The 17622-nt window shown below is 32.1% G+C and overlaps 1 protein-coding gene across 18 annotated transcripts in view; it reads left to right on the top strand.

The window, feature by feature from the left end:
* ROBO2 (roundabout guidance receptor 2) overlaps window positions 1-17622 on the top strand; it is a 1625448-nt gene that overhangs the window by 1550387 nt on the left and 57439 nt on the right. For all 18 annotated transcript variants that reach the window (XM_078058803.1, XM_078058842.1, XM_078058774.1 and 15 more), the window contains 3 exons: window positions 267-391; window positions 2725-2896; window positions 12280-12462. In XM_078058803.1, coding sequence (XP_077914929.1) covers window positions 267-391; window positions 2725-2896; window positions 12280-12462 — 480 coding nt within the window. The remainder of the gene's footprint in view (window positions 1-266; window positions 392-2724; window positions 2897-12279; window positions 12463-17622) is intronic.

Here is a 17622-nt window from a genome sequence, read left to right on the forward strand (position 1 = left end):
AGACATACAGAAAGCACTCATTAGAATGTTAGCTGTTAAATTTATTATCGAGCACATATTAGCACAGCTGTTGTGTTTGCTTTAAATCTATCCATTATATTTAAAGGACATTTAAAAAAAAAACTGTCACTGTTGAACAATACATGCAAATTCGGAACTACTGGAAACCAGACCTCTTGCTTCTTGTCTTTATATTCATATTCTATAAGCAGTTAATGCACATCAAGACTTACAGTTCGTGTTTATCTTGATTGCTTCCTCTGTAGCCCCAAGTGCCCCTCCACAATCTGTCACTGTGTTAACAGTTGGAAGCCACAATAGCACAAGTATTAGTGTTTCCTGGGATCCTCCTCCTCCGGATCATCAGAATGGAATCATCCAAGAATACAAGGTAGGGCCTGGGTGAAGAAGCAAGGCTCACAGAAAAGCTTCCCAGAGAAGTCTCAGTGTCACATGCATGAAGCTCATCTCCAGAAGCCCTCTTCTTGAGTCTGAGTGTAGAGTAATTTTTCTATCTTTGTGTTACAAGTAAAGAAACAAATACATAGGGGATTGGAACCTAACTCCAAGACACAGATAACAAAAACTCACTTGGACAAGTAAACCCGAACAGTGGAGTGGTTTTGTTTTTGTTTTGTTTTGTTGGGGTTTTTGTAGAGTGTGATTCCAGAATCTCAGAGATTTAGAGAGATTGGGTACAGAGTAGGTAGTGAAGCCTTCATTCCAGAAACATCCTGTATCATTGTTATTAAATTTCTGTGTAATGGGCCTTAGCAGGGATGTTTTTAAACTGTGGTCTCATAAAAAGATGCTTCCAAGGTTTAGAGAGTAGGGGTGGGGATAGGAGGGTGGGCAGCACCAACTCTCACTCTTAAGTCCTGCTTTGGTCAACTTATTGAGGTTTTGTAAAATATTTCACTTGAAAAAGGGGAGCCATTATAAAACCAAATTATGAAAAAACTTATAAAAAATAGTTTATTATCTCATTTTTCAAATGATCATTTTGTTGCTGTTTAGAAGCTATAGATCCATTGTTTTCCTGCCATCGTTTGATGTTTAAGAGACAGAAGATGTCTAACTTTGAGAAATAAGATTTTGATTAGCTGTGATGTGATTAGACCACATATGATAGTAAAACGCCTCATTAAACCTTATAAAAATTCAAAACCATGATTTTGCTATTAATAAATGTATATGGAATTCTAACAATTAACATGCTAGATAGATCTATTAGAATAGAAGCTAAATGCCCCATCTCATCCTGAAAGTTTAGAGTTGGTATGTAAAATGAAGCTGAATATTGCACTGAAAACATTGCAGATTGAATTATGTTATTTCTAAGAAAAAACAAAATTCAAAATAGAATTTTCTTAAATTAATGAATGATTAACTTACTGAAACCATGTGTACAAGCACTTACTCTAAAATTATTCCTATCACTTTATAAAGAAACATTTGTAAGAAATATAAGAATAAGTGTTTTACAGTATCATAATTACACATAAATATTATATATGTGTATGTATAAATTTTACAAGGATTAGGGCACGTTGTTTTAATAGCAAAGAACAATCTATTCTGGTGTGTGTGTGTGTGTTTTAATGAGGTTAGGATTTTACTTTTGTATCATTTGGAACTAAATTTCCTAAACTTCCATATACTGAAATACCGATTTTGATTATAACATGGTAATTTTTGTCATAAGTTGTAAGCCTTCTCACTCATATGAGAGTGCCTTATTTTGCTAACAAAGTATATATTTTGGTTAGGCCTAAATATTCCTACATTAGTAACATAGATATCATTGTGTAAATAAAAGAAATATACAATTCACAGGAATTACTTTAAATAAAATGTTTCAGGAATTTACCTGTTTCAGAAACAAACCATGTGTGTTCCCACTTACGTATCTCCATGTAGATTATAAAATACTGTAGACTATGAATACAAATATGTGTACACAGTAGGATTCTTTTTATAATGCATTTGACAGTAACAAATCTCCATATCTCAGGACAAAGTATGCCTTAAAATGTGATTCTTACTTGCAGTAAAAGCCTGGGTTCTTTCACATCAGTCTTTAAAGACTTTCCACCAGTTTGTTCTCATGCATGTGTCTGTGTATATGTACATATGTTTTGATCAATATTGAGATTTATTACTGTCAGTGTAAATATTGGCTTTAATTTCTTCTCAGTCAATACTTATAACTTAGGTCAATTAATCTTGTTAACTACTTCTGGGTAAGTTAATATTTTCTTAAATAAAATATAAATTACTTAGATGTGCACCATATCACTTGGATATTACAACTAATAATCACCATATTTTAATAGATTATATGCATAATAAACCTTGATAAATAAATTAAGCAGAGAAGTTTATGTGTTTTAATCCATACCCAAATACTGTTTGCAACCAAGGACCACTTTCCAGAAGTGTTAAGGGAATCACTGCGTTGTAAGCATTCAGTGTTGATTGTAAGATATAAAGGAACATGGCATAGTTTTAGCTTCCCTTAATAGTCTTCCTTTAATACGTACACATACACACACACACATACACATAGATAAATAAACTGCAAAAATTAGGCTTTAGAAAATGTCATTTACAAATACTTCTATAAGCCGAGAGAATAGATTGGTCACTACTGAAAAAATATGTCATCAATTTAACAGAAAGGATAATTTTATATTCTTTTGTTATTCATTTACATTTCTATAGATCTGGTGCCTGGGGAATGAAACACGTTTCCATATCAACAAAACTGTGGATGCAGCCATTCGATCTGTGATAATTGGTGGATTGTTCCCAGGTATTCAATACCGGGTAGAGGTTGCAGCTAGCACGAGTGCAGGGGTTGGAGTAAAAAGTGAGCCGCAACCAATAATCATTGGTGAGTATAATCGTTGGTGGGTACATCTCTGTGGCCTGGGCTTCAGAGTTAGCCAACTGGTAACAAGGTAGATGATATTTTTAATCTGTATCCTAACAGTGGATATGCAGCAATGAGTGATAGGGTGCACTCATCATATAGGCAAATAGGTTGACTGACTCGGGTTTCTTATAAAAATAATTAGCAATTTCTTGTGCTTTTAAGTTTCCCAGAAAATTCTTTAAATTATAATCACTAAGTGTTTAAATGCTGAAAGTTGGTTTGAAAATGATTTTTAATCAATAATTTCATTAGCAATTTTGATGTCATTGAAATATAATAGGAAATGAGGCAGTTACTGAAGAAAGTGCTTTATGTTTCAAATCCTCTAAGCGAGAAAAAAATGTCAAAATTTAATCAGAAACAGGCCAAAAGAAACTTTGTAATCCAAATATATTATCCTGAAGAAGAAATCCCTATTAAATCTACTATCATCATTACAGAAAATTGTTCCCTATTAGCATTGATTTTGTTTGCCTGTTCTTGAAATATATGTAAATGGAATTACACAGAATATAATATTTTGTGTCTGGCTTCTTTCACTAAACAGTGTTTTTGAGATTTACCCATGTATGTATCATGCAATTCTTATGTTTTGTTTCTGAGCAATAGTCACTTGGGTGAATATATCTTATTTTGTTTCTCTGCTTTTCTCTTGAGGGAATTTGAACATTCCTGTGTAAGTCTTTTTGAGGACATATGTTTTTATTTCCTTTGGAGAAATACCTAGATGTGGAATTTTGGGGTATAGGATTGATATAGTTTATAAGAAACTGTAAACACTGTTTTATATTATTGTATAATTTTATACTTTCATTAGCAAAGAATATGACTTGCAGTTTTTCTACCCCATTGTCAACATTTGATGTTGCCAGTCCATAATTTTAGTCATTCCAATGAGTATGAAAGAGTACCTCACTATTGTTTTCTTTGATGACTAATGATGTTGAACAACATTACATGTGTTTTATTGGCCATTCACATATTTTCTTTTGTACAATTTCCAAGTCTTTGCCTTTTTAAAACTGTGTTGTTTGTCTCTTGTTACTGGATAGGAGAACTGATACATTCTGGATACAAAATCTTTGTCATATATTTTTTATTGCAAATATTTTCTCCTGGTCTATGGATTCCCTATTTCTTTTATTAATAATGTCTTTTGATTAGCAAGTTTTTAAATTTTTCATGTTTAGTGCTTTCTAAGAAATTGTGTCCTATCTGTAGATAGTGAAGATATTTTCTTATATTTTCTTCTAGCAGCTTTATAATTTTAGCTCTTATGCTTATGGCTATAATTCATCTTAAAGTAATTGCATGTGTTTTGAGAGTTGAGGCTTATTTATTTTCCTAAGTGTATCAGTACATGTTTTATTAAACTTTTCCCTATTTGATTTTTATAACTATAAAATTTCCTTTTCTACTTTTCTATATTATATATAAACTTACTTTTATATATTACCTTTTCATCTTATGACCTTACTCCCCTCATTTATTTATTTTAATACTTGTGACGTATTTTTTTAGGGTGTATTCGAACAATATTCTGTCTCCTTTCTTCTTATTTGTGTTACTATGTTAAAATCTACTGAATCATTTCAAAGGTGAATAAACCTTACATTCCTGGGATAAATTGCACTTGATCAAAATATACTATGTTTTCTACAGATATTACTGGATCTAACTTGCTAACATCTGGTAAAGAATTTTGCATCAATTTTCATGTGGGATATTGATCAATAGTTTTCTTCTAATGTCATTGTCAGGTTTTAGAGTCAAGACGGCTAACCTTGTAAAAGGGGTTGGGAAATACCCCATTCTCTGCTATAGTCTAAGAGTTTTTGTGGGCCTTTTATTATTTCTTACTTAAATTCTTTCTAGAATCAGTTATAATATCTGTGCTTATAGTGTTCTTTGTGGATTCTGTTTATATTTATGAATTTGCATTTATTTAGAATTGTTATTATTCCTGTGTTGGTTGTGTTAAATGGATTTTTGGTTTTGCCATCAATGAATTGTTCTGATCTAAGTTGTTGAATTTATTGTTGTATGCTTATTTGCATATTTGCATTATCTCCTTATTTATAATCCCCTTTAATTGTAATGTTTCAGGATGTGTAGTAATGTCATCTCTTTTATTCTTTTTTTAAGATTTTATTTATTTATTTATTTGAGAGCAAGAACACAAGCAGGGAGGAGGGGCAGAGTGAGAGGGAGAAACAGACCCCTGCTGAACAGGGAGCCCGATGCGGGGCTTGATCCTAGGACCCTGAGATCATGACCTGAGCCGAAGGCAGACACTTAACCAACAGAACCACCCAGGCGCCCCTCATCTCTTTTATTCTTATGATGAGAATTTGTGTTCCCTCTCTCTTTCTCTTTCTTCCCTTTTTTTGCCCCCCCACCCCTTCAATTTCAAGTAGTCTTGATAAGGATTTATCAATGTTTTTAATCTTTTCAAATTATAAACTTTTGGCTTTGCTAGTTTTGTTTATTTGTTTTCTAATTAATTAATTTCTGCTATTTTTCTTCTTTTTGTTGCTTCTTAAGATAGAAATTTATATCAATGATTTGGACCTTTCTAATACAGAAATGTAAAGTTATACATTTCTTACTAAACACATCTTCAGCTGAATCTTACACATTTTGAGGTGTTATGTTTCCATTTATCACAATGTTAAAAATACTTTTCACTTCACCTAAGGATTTCTTTTTCTTTGTAGAGGTTGTTTGGCAGTGTATTATTACATTTCTAAATATTTTGGGATTTCACAATAGCTTTTTCTTTCTGATTTATAATTTAATTCCACTGTGGTTAGAAAATGTACATTGTATGAATTTAGTCTTTCAAATATGGAGAATTATTTTATGGCTCAACATTTGGTCTTAGGAAATGTTCCTTGTGCATTCGAAAAGTATGTACATTTTTCTGTTCTGGAGTGGAATGTTCTATAAATGTCATGTCAAATTAGTTGGTAGAATCGTTCAGGTCTTTACTGATTTTCTGCCTGTTTATTCAGTCAATTAGTAAGAAAGGAGTCTGGAAATTTATTATAATTAAAGATTTTGGTATTCTTTCCATCTATAAGTTTTTGTTTCATATATTTTGCTACTTATTTTAAGAATACAGCTTAGGATTGTTATATCTTATTAAGGAACTTACCTTTATCATTATGGAATCCCCACTTTATTACCTAGTAAGATTCTTTGTCCTGAAATGTACTTTGTCTAATATTAGTATAGTTACATTATATTATAAGTGTTTTCATGGTTTGTGTTGTTTCCATCCTTTTACAGAGAAATTGTACATTTCTATTATTTATATTGCATGTTAAGTCTGTTTTAAATTCAATATGACGATCTTTGCCTTTTAATTGGAATGTTTAGACCAATAACTTCAATGTAATTAGTGATGCATTTGGACTTAGAATTACCATCTTGCTATTTATTTTCTATCTGAATTTGTTCCTATTTTCCTAATTTCTTTTGGATGAATTAAGTAATGTCCTGTATTCTATTTTATATCCACTATTGGATTCTTAGGTATAACTTTTTTTTTTAAATAATGGTTAGTCTAGGATTTGCCTATCAAGACCTTAAAAAATATAATTCCATTTTCATTCCTCTCAATATTTTTGCTATTGTTATAGTTTTACTCTTATACATGTAGTAAACACCAATATACAAACTAAAGTATTATTATTATTTGCTTTGTTTAAACCATTAGTTATCTTTATCTTTTAAGTAAATTAAAAACTAAGAAAAAAATTTTATGTTACTCAAAATGTTACTCATTTTTTGTCAGATATTCTGTTCTATAAATTCAATCTCCTCAGTCTCCCTGAGTTCCTCTATCTCTTTAGCTCAGGAATTTTGTTTAGCCACGTTTGGGTTCCCCTTCACTGCACCACATTTTAGTATTGTCTTCAGATCGAAAGCTATGAAAATAGTAAGATCTCCCTTGTTTATTTTCCCTTTCTCACAATCCTGCCCTTTGGTTTTACGTATTTTGCCTACTTTTCTACTTATTTATGGTAGGATTACATGTCCCATACCTGTTATTTCTTTATGGGCAGAAATGGAAGTATCCAGTGAATTATTAATTCTATATAATACTTTTCTGTTCTAGAATTTCCATTTGTTTTCTTTTACATGTTTCATTTATTGTAATAGCTACTTTAAAGTCCTTTTCTCCTAATTTCAACATCTGTGTCATCTCATGGTCTATTTCTATTGATTACTTTTTCTCTTGACCTTTGGTTGTCTCTTCCTTTTTTTTTTTTTTCTTCTTTCTTTTTTTGCTGTTGTTATTTTGCTTGTTTTTGCTTGCTTAGTAGTTTTTTACTGTATACTATACATTGCAGATGCATACCATAAAATTTTGTGATCTTCTAAAGAACGTTGGGTTTTATTCTAAAGGGAGTTGATCATCTTGATTTTGTGGGGACTTGGATTTTACCTTTGTTAATATGGGACTGTTTATGTTTTGACCTTTTTCTCAGAGCAAAATCTCAGTTTGACCTTTACTTCTAAGTCATGGCCCTTAAGAGGCTTCAGTGAAAAGCCTATTATGTTGATCTGGTTTCCCAACTTGATGAAATTCAAGGTTTAAACACAATTTTCTCTACAGTGAACATCAGCTGAAAAGTCTGTTGAGCATTTTCAGCCTTCTGGCTTTTGATATTCACCAGATTCTTGGAATCTTCATTCTGCATGCACAGTTAAGAGTTCATCTTATGATTGAGGGGGAATTCATACAAAGAGTTGGAAACATCGCTTTCACATGGCTCTTTCACATGGCTTCCAAGTGAAAATTTTCAGTCACTCTGTCATCTCAGAACTGTATCCTCTGACACCTCATAGCAATACAATTGAGGTTTTCAGTTTGGGTTCTAGCTGCCTAGCACTGTATGGTTTGAAATCTTTAAGGGGAAAAGAAAGCCTCATAAGTGCAGATTTCCCCTAGTGCATTTCCCTTCTTTCAAGGGACAAATACCTTCAGTTCTTCCTGCTCTTATTTGCTTATTAGTATCTTTAATATATTTTTAAATATTCTTCCTAGAGTTTGCATATTTTAAGAATACTTACCCAGACTTTGATACAATAGAATGTGCCAGTCCCATTAATTTCTGTTTGTTTTTGGAAATGATGTGCACAGAGCACACTGCCAATTTCTGGGAAATTGTTTCTTATTACAAAATATTTATTGTATATGAAGATATTTAACATTCAGTCATACTGTTGATTTTTTTATATTCTCCAAGTTTTTGTTCTTTTATATATTAAAAGCATTAAAGAGAAAAAGTTATAGTATTAACTTTTCTTTAAATTGCCTTCCCTTTCTTAATTAGTCATACAGACGGAATTAATTTTTTAACCTGAGGGGAACCTACAATCTTGCCCTTCTGAGATTTTCTAAAATAAATTGTAATAAGAGAGAAATACAGGTACACCCAAAAGGATTTAACTGATACACACACACACACACACACACACACACACACACACACACATTATGCTATTTAGAAGTAAACCATTAATTTTTCCCTTAAAAATGTTTATGAAACATATTTAAAGGGCATTGTTTTCTGTGAGAACTCCTAGATAAGTAAATAAAGCTTTGTGGGTTTTTATAATTTTCTTTTACTGTCTATAACATATATGAAATGGAATATTTCTAACCCAGATTGTCAAGTATCTATATTTTTCTTTTCTGTATTTTCTATTATTTTTATTAAGAAGTATAATTTCTCAAGTAAGGAGAAGTTTTTTTTTTCTTTTTTTGTAGTGACTATGTGTATTGTTCACAATATTTGGGGGATTTATTGTACTTGGAGGCAAGTAAAACATTACAAGAATACCATTTAACCAAGCTCATGTCATGTCAATTAAGAACTTAACAACTGTATAGTAATTTTAAAAAAGGAAAACTAACTTAGAGTATTTTAAATCAAATAGAAAGTTTTGCTTAAGTTTCTATTATTTTAAAAAGACTAAGTGTCTTCAACTGTATAATTACTACCTTTTATTTTTTTAGTATATCATACAACTGTTTCCAAATTTTCTATGAAATAAAAAAATAATCTAATAAATGATATTTCTATCTCTGATTTGTGTACTTAGAATGTGCAATATTCAAGATGTGATCAAATAGAATTGTACCACTTGGAATAAATGCATGCTCACACACGTGCACACACACACACACACACACACAAGCACAATTCAACACAGAAAAGGCTATTTATACTCAAGGGATTTATTTCTTTTTAATATCTACTGTTGTACTAAGGAAGCCTTTAATTGTTTCTTTAATTACTCCTGCACATCTACCTTAACATCTTGTCTGATAACCTTATCCACACAACTGTTATTCCTTAGTTGAAAAGTGATTTAGTGATGGCTAATCTCCTTTTTCTGTTTCAATTTGTGCTTTCTCTATTGTCTGCTCAGTACTAGAAACAGCACTTGAACTGACTCAAGCTCTACCTCATTTCCCCTTTGCTTTAATTAAATCATGTATTGGCATTTGATGTAATTCATGGCTGATAATTTTAGATTTGTCTTATGCCAGACTATGTACTGTTTCATCTATTCCTTTTCAGTTTCATTTTCATTCCAGAAAGTTCCAATAAGGGAATATTAATTAAAATATTATATAAATATAATAAATAGCCATACACAGGTTTACAAGCATTATTGTTCTTTTGTCTGTATTTTCCACTGGTAAGATGACTTTACATCAAAGTGTCCATAGTTCTTCTATACTGTTGCACTTACACACAGAGAAATGCAACCACATACATTTACATAAATAAGCATCAAAGAGTATGCCATATAATAAATTTACTTTGATTTATAATTTTCAGTAATCTTGCTTAATAATATAGCTATTGTTTCTTTAATCATTTGGCCATTTAGTGCTTACCTTATATAGTTGGTAATAATATGTGGAACAGCTGCAAACTTTCACAGTAATAGGTACAATCGAATCTGATGTGTCTAATTAATTTTTAGTCCAACAAATTAGTTTTGTTCTTCATTACTCTCCAATGGGAGGAAGACATTACATTTCATTATATTTTTTGTCTGCAAGAACAATGGAGCATTACAGGTCACACACATCCCTTGTCTATGCTCTAATTAGCCCAACTGACAACATTGTTTCAAATATACCAGCAGCATAAGAAACAGTAATACACCCTTGGTAACATAAATATTAAACTATATAAAATATCATATTTTATGAACCTTTTACACAAATGAAGGACAAATTTTCTTTTCTCCTTGTTCTATAATGTGTTTGTTTTCTTTTTAGTAATTCTTAATAGCTATAAAAATCAGCAGCTATGTGTATGTCTCATATTGAAAATGAGTTCATTTTAAAAATATTTTTTTATTTATGTTTATATATATAATAACTAAGGACAGATAGATTGGGAAAATTAAGCAGGTTTATTACATAAGTGAATCTGGGTTTTACATCTGGAATTTAACACAACAGACATTTCAGAAATGGAATATAAGTACGTATAAGAAAAATGCTAACAGCTATAACAAACAAGCCTATATACCGATTGGCTAGACAAAATAAAAGTGTTTTTTTTTTTTTTTCTTATTCATAGCCCAGTCTATTATGGTTTAGCAGAATGGAAGTTGGGGTTTCTACTCCACAGAGTTATGTAGGGAACTTCGATCCTTCCAATCAATAGCTCTGCCATCTCTTACAGGGGTCAGAATCCTCCAAAGATCCCTTCTTTCTATTTAACATTAGGAAAGAGAGAAGAATGTCAAGTATTGTCCCGGTAGTATATGGGTCAGGTCTAGAGGTAGTATGCATAACATGCCTATGCAGTATTATCCAATAACTCAGTCACTTTGCTGCAGTTCAACTACAAGTGAGTCTGGGATATGTTGGCTAATTTTTTGACCTGGAAGAAAGGAGAAACTGGCAAACAAGTCATCTGTGGTTCTTGAGACTCTCACATCTAGACAGTTTACAACTTACATCCCTGAAGTTCCCTGAGTGGCTCTTAAAGTAACCCTTACCCATACCTGGGTCATAATTTTGTGTCATAAACTACTGTGTTCTTATCAGCCTCTTTACATACATCATCTTAAATAATACTCCCAAATATTTGAAATAGTACTGTTGCCAACTAACAGAAACAGGTACTTGAAAAGATTAAGTGCCCTACATAAGGTTATTGTTTATTTAAGTTGGTAAGTGGCAGAGATGATAACCAAACATGAAACTTCAAAGACCATGTTCTTTCTAATATATTGTAATGCCACGATAACTAAAACAATGAACATCATACATGTGATGTGATATGCTGAAATTTGCCACTTATATTTTGATTTCAATTTATTTTTAAAGTCTTTGATTAGTAATTAGTAGGATATGATATTGACATTACAAATCACTTAATTCCCAGTGTGTAAATATCTTAATCTTTTAAATAGACACCTAAATCTTTGCTTTTCAGTGATACTATGATTCTATAAGTTTTAACCTATTTTAAAATGTGGATTAAGATTTTCTTAATTATCTCTGAAAAGTCTAAACTACCAAAACCATGACTATTTCTAGAATAATATTAGTCCAGATTTAAATGTGTATTTTAGTAACATAAACCTTAGACTTAGTATTAAAGTTGTCTTTTTAATTCAACTTTCAAGCAGATTTTCAAATTAGTTCAGTTTTAAGGGAATATATGAGTTTTACCTTTTTGTGACATATATATATTTTAATTATAGATACTAATGTCTATGAAGTACATAATTGTCATTGTTTTATATAGTAGTTTTAATACATTCCAAAAAATTAAAGGGTGTTTGATCAAAATAAGCTCCTTGTTAGTCTATTAAGGACAATATTAAATTACATATTTTTAAACCATGAACATTTGAATTTAGTCAGTGCTATAGAGGAAATACAATTTGCAAATTTTGCGAATGTTGTAGTTGTTTTTTTTATTTTAACAAGACTATATTAAAGCATAATTTACCTAACTAAAGAGAAGTTGCTGTTATTTTGTGCCCTAGCACTTATTTTAGTACTTATTTATAAGGCAGTAAATCAAGACGCAGTTCTGAATCTATTCATAGTAAACCAAAACATAAGGAAGCCATGTTCTTAATCACAGTTTAGACTCATAAAATATGAGAACTTATAAAATATGCTTCTTCTGAAACTTATAAAATATGCTTATCAATAATTGTGATGGAATCAGAGCACAAATATTACCTGCCTTCATAAGAATTTTCTAATTTGGTACACTATGTATGAATTCCTGTGTTTACTTTCATTATAATGTTGACTAAAACTATTATTTCTTCCACAGGGGGACGTAATGAAGTTGTCATTACTGAAAACAATAACAGTATAACTGAGCAAATCACTGATGTTGTGAAGCAACCAGCCTTTATAGCTGGTATTGGTGGTGCCTGCTGGGTAATTTTGATGGGTTTTAGCATCTGGTTGTATTGGCGAAGAAAGAAGAGAAAGGGACTCAGTAACTATGCTGGTAAGAGACTATTTCTAGCTAAGAAAATCTCCTGTCTTTAGGAACATGATGAGATGAAAGAGAGGGAATGGGACTGAATAATTAGTGAGTGAATGAACGAACGAATGAATGGATGTTTTGGCTTGTTGTAAACACCTGCTCTGTAAAATGCAATTATAAATATGCTTTAATGCATTTCTTCTCACCGTATCACATTATGACCATAAGGCAAGTTTTTGCTTGTACCTCCAGTGAAGCCTAACAAGAGTGCACACGGATAAATGTGTAACCATTTTTTCTCAATTAGTTCTTCAAAACGCACACACACACACACACACACACACACACACACACACACACACAGACTGCATGCCATGAAGCCATTATCTGCGAAGTGGATTTAGGCAAGATCATTACTAACACGCTCAGGAAGAAAATATTTGAAATATAGCTTCTAGTATTTCAAGATGCAGATTACAATAGGAAATGTCCCAGATGGCAAATAAAAACAAGGAAAAAAATCTCATCAGAATTAATAAGACTGATGAAGCATGAATTGATTTACTAGTCTAGTCTATCTATTTCAAGGTGACCAATCAGCATTTTAGAAAGGAGAAAAAGGAAAAGAAAAAGAAGCAGAAGAAGAAAAAAGGAGATCCTAGATGTTCTCGCTATTTGCAAAAATGTTTTCTTCTTAGAATCTGAAACAGAATTTCAAGGATGTCAAAAATTGTGGCCTTCAAAACATTTCCAAGGCAGAGAGGGAGTGGAATTATCAAGTCAGTGATTTAAAGAATGAACTCAGTATTGAAGCTATGTTCAATACCAATTTTAATTGCAATTCATTTTAAGTGTTTCCTCTAACAACAACAATCATAAAAATATGTTGTCTCACAATATTTCACACTTTCTAAAATGTACAAGGGAACAATTTTAATTTAACATCATCCTACAAACACTTCAGAATTTTTTGACACATTTTATTCAATCTTCTATTTCTAGTTTTAACTTTAAGTTTAAATGTTTATAAATGTCTTAATAACTGATTTTGACAGAAGCTTCATAGTTTATTAAGCTTATAAGCTGCTCTGGCTTGCAGGCTTCTTAGTCGCTGATGATGTCTAAATAGTGTAAAATAAAAGGGATAGCACCCATTTGGTTGTCTTGCTTGTTATCTGACAGCATTCACATGTGATCTTTCTATTATAGCATTGTGGCTCATGTCCATATCTTATGAAAATGAAGGTTATTATTTACTATTAGAGTAAATTTCCATGACTGGAGAAAGCAGGACAGTGCATCCATTGAAAAGGGGATTCCATGCTTTGTGACTTGCAATCATTCTGCCTTTCTCATGTCTCATTGGTTGCTGATGGCTTCTTCCTTGTGCTTTGTCATCTGACTACTGTATCACCACATCCCTGAGGGATTCTTTCCAGTAAGGGATGCTAGGCAATAACTAGTGTCAGTGTCTTGAACATTCATACTTTAATGTACCTTCTTGTTCTGCAGTCCAGTCCTCTACCTTCATTCCTTGTAGACATTGTCATCAACCCATCCGTTTAATCAGTCGCCATGTTACAGTTCATCTCTATGACATACATATGAATCATGTAAATCATAGGGAAGAACTGATTTAATTCATGGGCTAGTTTGTGTTCATCCCTTCGCTTGATTGTAGTGAAAATAATATAAGATTGACTGCTCTAGTTTCAATGCAAAATTCTAAGATATCCATATTTGAGGTGTTGCATTTTTATCCTCCACATTCATTCTCTCACTCCTATAAATAACATAGTTCTCATAACTAGTAGGTTTATGCTCTTTGTAAAATTATGTCAGACAGACTTCTTTTTTCTTTTTCTTTTCCTTTTTTTTAAATGGCAGTTCTTTGCAAAGCCTATGCATTTAATTTGAAAATATCTGTTGGTCTTTGACAAGAATAGTACATTTCCTATTATCATTTCTCATTGTGATTGATATCCATCTGCTTGTAGAGGAACTGCTAACTCAGAAGGTGCTATGCCCTTCAAATATTTTGGAATAAGGCCAAGCCAGAGAGCAGCCTTTCAAAACCTTTATACTTAATTGATAGATGGCTGACTCTCAGAATGGATTCACCTTCGACCCTTCTAGCAGCTGCTGTTGTCTTCTAGGTGAGAAGCAAATGAAAATCCAAACCATAGTACCTAGCATTGCATATCTGCCTTGGTGAAATTTTTTACACATTTCCCTACATATATATCCTATCCTCCACCTGTTAAAATTTTCATGTTCTTGTGCTTATACAACTTTAAAAGGGGGGGATTTTTAAATAGGAATGATTAGTGGAGTATATATCATAGGTTTAAATTTCTGATATTTCATGCATGAGCTAATGATCCATTTAAGAGCACAAAAATTTCATACAGGGCTATTTTTTTCTTTCTTTGAACTGTGTTATAAAAATTATAGAGAATATACTCTATTTGTATATATTTTGGTTTTCATAAAAAATTCTGTGGGAATTTTATAAATTTTACAAGCATGGAGAAGTGATTTTACTCACAAAGTGAAAAGACTAATATTTTCACTTTTTCACTGCATGATAATGTCTATGTGGTGTCCAAACTATTAATTCATGAGAGCATTGGTACTTTTTTTTCCTAAATAAACAAAAAAATCTACTTTGAGGTAAGTATTTAGATTAATTTTATAACATAAGATACTTCATTTATTTCAAACTCCAATTCTGATCTTAGATTATACTTAAACAGCTGATGCAATTTACATATATTAAGATATACATATATATCTGATGCAATTTACATATATACATGCATTTTAATAAAGCTTGACTGACTCTAAGTAGAATTGTAATGCAGGTAAAATTTGATTTCAGCTCTCCCTTTTTCCTACTTCATTCCAAGTCTCTTCTTAACCAATAGAGGTAGAATAGGGAAGATTTTAACTAGTGGGAAGATATGTAAATATCTTTCAGGTTAGAGATTCTAACTCTCTGCAAGATGCCTTCCACTCACACTGTGCAGGCAAAAACGTACTGACTTTTATTATAGCTAATCTTTGGTTCTCTGTCATGTGGAAAATTATATTTGAAATGTCTAGAAGGAGGAAAAAAAATGTGTGCTACTCAGTATTGATATTTTTCTTATATATCAGAGGATTTAACATATTTATCATAAGACACTAGTGGAATGACACCTTACATTATAAAAACAACTATCAAGAATCAAATGCGAACGTATATTTAAATGATCTGGGGGGCACCTGGGTGGCTTAGTCGGTTAAGCGCCTGCCTTTGGCTCAGGTCATGATCCCAGGATCCTGAGACAGAACCCCACATTGGGCTTCCTTCTCAGTGGGGAGTCTGCTTCTCTCTCTCCCTCTGCCCCTCTCCCCTGCTCGTGCTCTCTCTCTGGCTTGCTCTCTCTCAAGTAAATAAATAAAATCTTTTAAAAAAGATTTGAGAGGAGAATTTGGCTTGAACCTATTTTGCTTCTTTACACAGCAGATAGTGGAGATTTCCCCACGACAATGTTTACACACTAACTTCTTATTCAATTTTTTTTTCCTATTTATCCTTTATTTAAATTCTTCACACACAATCCTATGCCACATATTTGCACATGGTGCAAAGAAGGGCAGCTGTGACAACGTCCTTATATCTCATATTCTGTGTGAAATCATTTTATACTTTCATTGAGCATCAAACGTTATTTACCTTATTCTCCATTGAGCACTAACAGTCTACTTGTCACCACATGTGAGGTTCCTGACTGCTAGAATAATTCACCACCTGAGTTGTAACATCAAATGAATTATAAAAAGATTTGGGCAGAAAATACAGAGAATATTAGGTAATTTTTGAATCTAGAGTAAATGTTTGATCATATGTATAACAGTGTTTGTGAATAAATAAATGAACAACCTAAGTTTGGGTAAAAATTATGGAGCTCTCATGAGGATACTATGTAGTTATATTATATATATAATATACATGTTCATGTATATCCATTTTCTAATCCTCACAGAGGTTACATAACTCTTTTCAAACTTACGTTGTTCACTTTTCTATTCCCAATTTCATTTGTCAACTTTATAATGACAGTATATATATTTTCACTTATAAAGGGGTGAGTGATAGTATATGAGTATTACCTCTGAGAATAACAGATTCTATGAAACTCGGTAAATATAAACAATTTAATGAGTGAGCAAATTATGAAGTACTAACCACTTCTTCCATAGGCTTTAAAAACCATTGGTGAAATATAAATTATTTGACAAAACTATCCAAAGACAGCTAAAAGATTTGATGGAATTTTTATACTCTGATTATCTGGGCTGACTTAATGCTTATTAAAGAGGATTAATCTACATTCATATTTGAGAAATAGTTTTTCAGGAAAGGGAATGAGGCTTGGCTGGCAACATTAAAGTTTCCATTTGGAGTAGGAAAATGTGGCCTACTAGAGATAGGCACTCTGAAAGCTTCCTTACCTCAAAATATCAATTTACCACATTGCTCTATTTCCTTTCCACTTCAGTTCTAACAGGCATGAGATTAGGATTAATCCTGTCAGATAATAGTAGAGGTACTTTCTGTATGATATAAACTTGCAAAACCTCTTTACCTCATATCCTTTATAAATATTGCAAGAAATTCAAAATATTTAATGCAATTCTAAAACACTTAAGTTTATGGTATCTGTAGAACTTTTTAGATACCTTAGCACTATCCAGTTAGTTTTAGGTAAAAACTTCTATACGTTGTTCCCTGAAAGTTCTTTTTTTTTTTTTAAAAGATTTTATTTATTTATTTGACAGAGAGAGAGACAGCGAGAGAGGGAACACAAGCAGGGGGAGTGGGAAAGGGAGAAGCAGGCTTCCTGCCGAGCCGGGAGCCCGATGTGGGACTCGATCCTGGGACTCCAGGATCATGACCTGAGCCGAAGGCAGTTGCTTAACCAACTGAGCCACCCAGGCGCCCCTTCCCTGAAAGTTCTTAACTTTAGATACTAGCAGGGACTCCTTCCTGGTAAAGATTCACACTCCTTTCAAATTTATCTCTGATAAGCACAAAGTTATTACACTGTGATTATAAAAATCATGACTTGGGCAAAATTGTCCAACGACTTCTCCTTCCATCCCTCTTGCTTTTAAATTCAAGAAAATTCAACA

Source organism: Halichoerus grypus, chromosome 1, assembly GCF_964656455.1.
Source record: "Halichoerus grypus chromosome 1, mHalGry1.hap1.1, whole genome shotgun sequence".
NCBI lineage: Eukaryota > Metazoa > Chordata > Mammalia > Carnivora > Phocidae > Halichoerus > Halichoerus grypus.